At 32.2% G+C, this 9,426-nt stretch overlaps 1 protein-coding gene across 1 annotated transcript in view; it reads right to left on the bottom strand.

Annotated features, from left to right (window-relative positions):
- Nox (NADPH oxidase) overlaps positions 1-6,615 on the bottom strand; it is a 96,052-nt gene extending 89,437 nt beyond the window's left edge. The window contains exon 1 of the mRNA XM_077439657.1: positions 6,189-6,615. Within this exon, the coding sequence (XP_077295783.1) occupies positions 6,189-6,566 (378 nt within the window). The 5' untranslated portion in view covers positions 6,567-6,615. The remainder of the gene's footprint in view (positions 1-6,188) is intronic.
- Between the last annotated feature and the right edge of the window lie 2,811 nt (positions 6,616-9,426).

Raw genomic sequence — 9,426 nt, forward strand, 5'->3', positions numbered from 1 at the left:
TTATAATTTTTTTTTTTTTTAATTTGTCATATTTTTTAAAACTTGTATGACAAATTTATTACAAGCTGCAACCATATTTGAACATTATTATTAAATTTCTTACATATTAAGTTTATCACCTAAATATGTAGAAATTTCATTTGAGAAAATCCTGTTTATAAGATAATTAAAGAATGTAAACTTACACAAAATTAAGGTAAAATTTAGATGATACATATGTATAATATAATAATTAACTATATGTATAGTAGTGTAACTTGGGAGCATGAGAGAGAGAGTATCCACTGTTTAAGTGCATTCGTGGGTGAACAGTAGGAATCTCAGATTAGGCTAACAGGGCTCAGTAAGTGCCCAAGCAAAGAATACGCTGGAGTTCTCATAGACCCGGGCAACTGTGACTCGACAGGGTAGACTACGTGCCTAGATAATAGACACATTAATGGATCGGGAAAGCTTTGCTGTGCAACTTGTCCTGTATAAGTAGGTATACACGGTAGATCAGATTATTCTGGAGTAAACGGTGGTTAAGTGTGGACCTCCTGAATCGTTAAATAAATGCTGTGAAGCGACTTTGGCCTTTCATTTGGATTCTAAACCCACCCCTACGCAACAGTAGTATAACCAGCAGCATTGATCAATACTAAGCATGTAATGCTTTCAAGCATGTAGCCAGCAGCATAGCTCGGACGTTAAGCTTCTGCTTACCGTCAAGAAGGTGCCGGGTTCTATCCCTGAATGAAAATGAATTTTTCAGAGTATGCTGTTGGTCAGACCTGGATTTGTGACTCCAGGTTGATCGTTTCCTATCAGAGTTTGCCAATTTTCTCTGATTTCATTGTTGAAACGGTTCCCGGAAAAAAAAATTGGCTAAAAATCCTTCCTACCTACTATGTCACCACTATTTGAAATTTGATGGATGTACAATAAAAATTTATGTACAATTCATAGATGTCTCGTTAATTTGCGAGTTTTTTCAGTGTCTCGCAATTCAACGACTTATAATAAAAAATGCTGCATTTGTATTTGTAATTGGCCAGGAAGGCGCATTGGGATTTACCTGTAAGGCCTTCCTGGTATATATGTAAAATAAAATAAATAAAAAAAATTGTGTGGTCATGGGTTCTATCCCTGGTGTGTATTGCTGGCCAGATCTTGGATATGTGTCTCCAAGGTCGATCCTATCAAAGTTTGCCAATTTATCTGATTTCATTAAAATGGTTCCAACAAATTAGCAACCCCGTCCTATCCCTTTCCAATTTCAGTTATTCAGCATCTCAATTTTCGCTGATTTGAAAATGCTGCAAAAATTTGTCCATAGATGTCTCTGTGGCTAGTAATTGTTTTGACATAGATGTCGTGTTTAATAAATGGGTGTATTCCTGTATAAAAAAAAACTTAATCTGTATAGCACTCTCGTCCCGTTAGGGCAATCTGTTATACGAGTATGCATTATTTATTGAATAAATAAAATAAAATAATACATATTTTAATACAGCCATCGTAGCAATTAAACTTTAGAAACAAACTTTTTACTACACAAAATCAGAACTTAATGATGTTTTCAAACCACTCGTAAGCCAAACTTTAAATTCTTCTTTATCTGATATTTTTCCCCGTATAATAAACAAAAAGATTTCGTATTTTTCTTTGGATACCATCTTGTTAAAATATTCAAATTTTTTTCCAGTTTTCAAAACATAATGAACTTATTCATTCATACGCTGTAAAACTACACAATTTTTTTAATCTACATTTTCAATTCTTTAGCACAAAGCTTGGGTCAACGTCCATCCTTCAACCCAACACAATACTATTGGGAAGATGTACATATGTATATATGTAAATACATTACAATATACATATGCACATACATTAGATAATTTGTTTGCACAAGCATTACACGCTAATTACATACTCGTTTTTACACCCATGTTTTGTTTGAACCAGTCCGTAACATAACTTCTAACAAGCAAACCGTTAAAGTCTTAAATTGAAAGCTCTGTTATACACATCTATTACTAATTGAAAAAAATCACTCGGACTTACATATGTATATGTATTACATATCCTGTCAAATATCACCGTATTAATGAGCCTTTTTATTATTAACTTGCATTGCTCGGAGGAATGAAACTTGGCAGAAACTTTCTCAGGGCCTACAATCTATTCCAAAAACCATTTATTGTCTAAGTTGGAGTACTATAAGATAGTATAGTACTCGCTAAGTGAGCTGTTTTTGAGCATAGTTTATATTTAGGGTATGAACCTTTTTTTCGACTAATAAAGAACGAATACTAGCCAAGAAATTGATCTTGTTCTCATATATTTTGAAAGGAAATAACTTTAATGAATACTTGTGGTATTTTAGTACCTTTTCTGCTCATTCATTGAAACTATTTTTGTATGAAATTACTAGTCTTCGGCAGTGGAGAGTGCTTTTGGAACAAAAAATAAGAGTTTTGAGGCTATTTTCCAGGAAAGAGGGCAAACTACAAAGCTAGAGAGCAAGAAAAAAGATTCACCATAAAAATGAAAAGTGGTGCACAGGGTCGCGCCGAAGCTTAGAAATTAATGTTTAAATTAAATTAACTAAATACTTCTTTCTCTAAGCGAGCAGGGATGTACATTTTATTTAAAAACTAATACTCTCAAAGGAGCCGAATGGTTAAAAACAGGATATAATGTTTATTACGTTTATTATCTGCAAGCCTAAATACAAAAGTAGCTATAAACCCCCTGAGAGAAAGAAAAAGGAAACGACAGATCTTATCTAAAATATTTAACCCGAAAATATTAACATTGTTATTGATTTATTTTATTACTTATTACATTATTTATTTTATTGTGATTTATTTTACTAAAGTACACATTATATTTTATATTGAAAACCCCTGTCAACTGCATCTATAGGAAAAATTGGCCAATAGGATCATTCTGGAAAAATTAACTACGCTCAGATATAGCTCATAGACCAGTAAGATAGTGGATAAACATTATTTCTACTATTATTTCAATAGTAGTAAAAAATAAACAGAATCAGATCGTAGCATTTCATATTATTTTACTTCAATAGAGCATACGTAACGATATAAAATGTCTATACCCTTCAGGTATAAACACTGATTACCTAAACTCAATCTGCTTTAGATCATCGACTTTAGAGAGCCTTTAATTAATATAATGTATTAGATGTACATATTATGAGCATTTATTAGAATTGTAAATAGGTTTTTGAGCTCTTTTTCCTACTATGCTGTACTAAATTAACATTAGAATAATATAATACTATGATTACAAACAAAATTAAATTAAATTTGTAAAATAGAAAATGATCAGTAGATCAGTAGCTATTAAAATATATATTAGATGTATTTTGAACATAATTTAGTGAGAATAAAAAGCGTTTAAAAATCAAAATTCAACGATCAAATCAACAAAAATCAAATACGAAATTTAGCTCGCAGGGAAAAGTCAAGATTGATCGCAGCGTGAACGGAACAAACCTTCGTAGCAAATCATAAATATAGTCGTAAGAATACCCTCAGATATTTTGGATACGTTTTCGTTATTAATAAGTGCGAGATTCGTTTCTGTGCCCGTTTTTTTCTCTCTCTCTCACTCTATTCTAATGAGATTGATAAATCACTACCTCGGGGCCACGTTTGCCCGACGAAAAAGCAGGTGAGAATGGTTTAATACATTTAAATAATGCCGCATTATTAATCAAGCCAAAACTGTTATGAAATTAATGTCGTTCACGCGTATATTTCATCTTCGACGCTTTTCACGCAACGAATAAATATATTACGTACGCGTACGCGTGTATGTAAATCGTTACATACATAATATATAATACTATCTCTCTGGTGTTTCTCGTATCTCGGTTGCAGATTATATTCTGGCGTTTTATATATTCAACACAAGTCGCCCGGAAACCGGCTATTAAATAGTGTAATTTTAACTATCAATAAATAAAATGTTTTTTTTTTGTCTATTTGAATATTTAAATAAAATTATACCTGTAGAGCGTGTCGAATGCGCGGCTTTATTAGAAGGGCGATATATCTAATAACAGACTGCACCGGATGTCGTTACCATTTGACAAATTTGTCGTTTTCTCTTAATAATTACAATAAATGAGAGAGGATAGACTAGTTCAACCACTGCCAAATACTATTCGATTTTATTTGAAGGTGTGCTTTGCTGTTTTTCATAATTTCTCAGGTGAACACTGATATAGCATTTGCTTAAAAATGTAAAGTCAATAAGTTCGTGGTCCTGTTTTTTTAGCTATTTATTGTATTGTACTAAAATATCAGTTAAAATAGGTTTACTAAACATATGTGTGTATGTATATAGCGATAATTTTTGTAATTGAATCTTCTTCTAAACAAGTGTCTATCCGGGAAAATAATTTTGAAACTATTTCATGGTCAATTATTGAGATTATATTATATATTTAAGTCCTATACATAGTACTTAATTGCGAAAGATTAATGGTACTGTTAATGTACAACTATAATCAGGGCTATTCACCGACTCCGACTCCAAATTGAACGATTCTAGTGAGATCGAATTTTATTTTCAATTTATAAATTGTTAGTAGTGAAAATTAAGAAGCGATTTTCAAAATATAAAAAATTTAAGAGATTAAAGAAATTACTAAAAATTGACTGGTAATTTATTGCTTATGAAATCGGTATAAATAAAAAGTAAGTATGTATGTACATTCATAATGTACATATGTGTATGATTTTCATCGGTCTCCGTGACGAGCCAGAATGTTAAATTACAGAAAACTATTAATTAAAGAAAGTTATTAATGTGCGCGCGCAAAATACGGGAGGAAAAGCCTGTTCCCCTTGTTCCTGTTGTACCCTGCTCGCGCAAATTAAGTGAGTATGTACCGTTTACCATGCACCCTTTTTTTTTTGATCTTTCGACTTAAGATCTTTCGATTTTCGATCTTTGCCTTCCGATATTTATGTTTTCTGTAATTTAACATTCTGGCTCGTCACGTAGACCCGATTTTCATACACAAACAAATCAATTTAATAAAAAAAAATGAAAGTAAAAATCTATTAGTGAAGTAAACATATGTATATATCAGAGATAATGAGAGCATATAATGCAAGTTTTATAAGATTTAGTGTGAAAAAGTTGACTTAGTGAAAATAATTGAAATCTCTATAGGGGGCCAAACCTTGCAAAGTTTCAAAGCGATCGGAAGAGTTTAGAGGTGAGTTAAGGGGTGTCTTACAAACGTACGGAGTGAAACTAATATAAAATCATTAAAAATGAGAATAAAATACACAGTATGAGACGGATAAAGTAATCGGTTTTAGCACATCAAAATACGTACAATTCAACGATTTTATTTTAAATGATAATTCATGATTTTTATAAAGAAACTATTGAATTTCAATTTATTTATTTTATATTTTATAAGTGGATTTACTTAAATGAAATTGGAGACTCTAATTTATACATACCGTAATACTACTAATTTTATTAAAAAAATATAAGACTCCACAGCCCTGATTATAATTTATAAAATCTAAAATGTATTTATATAAAAGCTAAACGTGTATGTATACATAATTAGTAAGTAGGATTGAACGTCTTGTGAGTTCAATTTTTAAGCTTTAAGCTGCAAAATATTTGTTTATATAAAATTTAATGAATTATAAACCTCTATAATTTATATAAAATTTTATAATTTATATACAATTTTACCATAGCTTGAAAGTAAAAATGGATTATATCATTTCATGTAAAATCAGATCTTAGGGCATAGGGTATAGGGCAAGATCGATACAGATGCATATGTAATGAATCAACACTAATATAATGCATGAAATTACAAACTGGTTGATGCAATTTCCGTTGTTTTCCTAAATGACGATTGTCAATCAACATTTAAATCAATACTCATTCAGTATTGCTTAATACATATAGAACAAGCTCATATATGTATGCAATTTCTTGACATATTCTCAAACCTTTTTTTACAATACAAAATCAATAGTGATTGAAAGTAATTATACGAAAGGAGCTATGTAAGTAGTATATGTATAATACATAAACAGGTCTAATATTCAAAACTACGCCTATAAACAAGCTTACTCCAATCAGATTTTTCCCATATCCCATATTGATTATTTATAAAATAAAAAGTAAAAACTCACCTCATCTTGGAAGACTCTCCGCAAGGATTCCTTGGTGTACTTTTGCTCTTCTTGCTTCAGTATATGAGTGCACTCTTTCAAAAGTGCATTATAGCGTTTCTCTCTTCTATACTCCTCTTCCATGCAAGACTTCTTAACGACTTCATTCGAAGGAGTCATCAACTTGCTAACATCTTCCTTTTTCCCGTCAGCAGGTTCACTGTTTGAGGATCCATTTTGCTCCGGAACATCCAATTTCGACAAATCCGTACTTATTCTCTTTCCATCGCTGCTGATTTCATCGAATCGAATCTCGAAAGGTTTCGTCTCTTCCCTGGCAGTCTGCTCGTCCTTGGAGGACGTGTCCGTCATGGTTTGATGTCGATCATCGCTCGCCATTTTGATCAGTCGTTTAAAAACATCACAGGGTTATGAATCTGCACACGTCCTACGGGCATGGTATATGTGTATATAACGGATAAATATATCATAATGCGCAATGATTGGCGAGAGGTTTAAAATGTAATTATGATGTTAGAGAACGTCCGGTCTCACGTGGTCTCTAACTCGTTTGTATTTATGGCGAAAATGATTTAAGCCCGTTGAAAAAATATATATGTGCGTATTCCCGGATGAAGTTATCAACCGTATGAAGCTGCACAATGTGCTTAATCAATTTTTTTAATTCGCTCAAGCTGTGTGAATTTTTTTCATTACTGATTTATTATAATGGAACTCAAAACACCGGTCTTCTCAAAGGTAACTGTTTAAAACATTGTGTTTGTTTTTTTCATTTGAATTTTAAATATTTGCGAAAGCTCGCCCCTTGAAAAACTTATGGCCGCAATTATACTCAAGTGTTCTATTGAATTAATATTTAAAAAAATATTATGAACCAACATCCAATCAAATTCATTAAAAAAAAAATTGATATCTTCGATATGATCTAAAATACATTATTAAAATTCAAATTCATTTATATTACTACATATTTATTATATATTAAAAGCTCTTAAGATGTTATTTGGAATATTTTCTATTGAAGAACAATTCGTTGAAAAAAACTCTTCATTAAATTCCTATTTTCATCTTAAGAAATGTAGTTGAGGTTATATAATTTTATTCAAATAAATATATTTCTAAATGAAAATATGAGATGAAATGAATTTTAATTATATTATACTAGCTGAAACCGGCATGCGTTGCAATGCCACAATAACGTATGCAATTCCCGTTCCCATTCCCGTTCTCGTTCCCGTTCCCGTTCTTGTTCTCGTTCCCATTTGTCGGAAAAACGCAGGCAACGAACACATTTGAAATTATTCGATTATTTGTTTATTTTACCCTAACAGCGCATGTCACGACGCGAAAACATTTGAAATTATTGCGTTGTAATGTCACTCATTCCCGATTTTTTTTCACAGTTAGCTTCCTGGACATGCATACAATAAATCCTGAAAGTTCCATCGTTCCATTGTACAATAACGCATGCAATTCCCGTTCCCGTACCCGTTTCGAGTGGAGTGGTCACGGTTCAATTCCCACAAATTTTATTCTCCAGGTCGATCGTTTCCTTTCAGAGTTTGCCAATTTTTCTGATTTTTATTGAAACGGTTCCTACAAATAGACATTTCCTTTCGAATCTCTCTTGTGAATCCTCACGTTATTCAGCGTCTTGAGATTCCCCAATTCCTATAATAAAATTCTGCAAAAATTTCTCCATAAATGTCACTGTGAATGATGTTTGTATGAATTCGCATAGTATAAAAATTCTTGTATTAATTGTATTGATCGTATTGTATCTGTATTAGTACACTCGTCGCTTTGGAGCGATCTCTAAAAGCGACTTTGATTCATAAAATAAAATAAACAAACACTATAGAATTATTATCATAATTTTGCACACATAATCCAAACCCAAATTATTGATATTTTGACTTAATGAATTTGTAAATATAATATATAGCAAATGCTGTTAAATTTACCTGTATGTATATTATAAAAAAACACATTATTCATATATTTTGGATATTTTTTACTAGTCCCATTCATATGTACATTCATTCAATATAAATTTGACAATCGAATCTCATACAACGTATGACATACAGCCTCACAAATTTCACTCTCAATACATGTAGGTACATTGCTTATAGATTACGAAACAAACCAGCTCTACATGCAGACACACGATTATATTTAAATCGAATTATAATCAAGTTGTCTCCATCATTTGCATAAGTACAGATTTAAACAACGCATTAACGATGACTAGTGCGCGCGAGCAAATTCGCGATAAGGTAAATGCGCCGAACGCTTGGTCACCCCAGGCGGGCTTATTGTACCTTCAAACAATCACCAAAAGGTCAAACGTATTGTTTTTATATAAATACATATATACGAATTGTAACAATGCATTTGAGAGAATGTCGGACGACTTAATAAAAATCGATAACGCGGCGCACGAGCGAAACACAGAGAGAGAGAGAGCTCCGCGGAAACTGAGCGATTTATCGTTTCGGACCGATTTCAATTTTCGTATGATAAATTAATTAGTCGGCAGTCTATTTGAAGTTTGCGGCTGGCCCACTGTCAGCGAAATAATGGAACGATTTATAATTGTCGGGTCATTAAAACTGGTCTTTACCGGTCAAAAGTCAAACGCGGCCTGTCAGACTCCACGTCCCCCTGAACGCACAACAGGTATTTGACGTTTCGCGCTAACGATCCTCATCGCAGTTCAATTGAACCGTCTCTGGACTAGAAAAAAAGGCAGTGAAGACTTTTATTCAAGTGTGTGTGTGCGTTTGTATATGTTTTAAATTTGATATCGAATTCGGCCTTTTGTATTTCACTATTCGAGCAGGGACTCTTTTCCTTTTTTCAATTCGATAAACCGATTTGAATGGAAATGTCTATTTGTAGGAACGGTTTCAATGAAAATTAGAAAAATTGGAAAACTCTAAAAGGAAACGATCGACCTGGAGTCACAAACCAAGAGCTACTAGTGAGAGTCGAACCGTGACCACTCTGCTCGAAAGCATAATATGCTAAGCATTAGTCCACGCTGCTAGAAGTCAAATTATGAATTCTAGTAATAAAGTTTTTAATATTATAAAATAAAACCAGTTATATAACAAAAGGTGTCTGTGAAGGGTGCTGCAGGTCATATATTATAATTAATTTATAATTAAATAAGATTTATGCAGTGTTGCAGGTCATGTATTATAATTAAATAAGTATATATAATTAATTTAAT

The sequence above is a fragment of the Arctopsyche grandis genome, chromosome 10, assembly GCF_051622035.1.
Source record: "Arctopsyche grandis isolate Sample6627 chromosome 10, ASM5162203v2, whole genome shotgun sequence".
Classification (NCBI taxonomy): domain Eukaryota; kingdom Metazoa; phylum Arthropoda; class Insecta; order Trichoptera; family Hydropsychidae; genus Arctopsyche; species Arctopsyche grandis.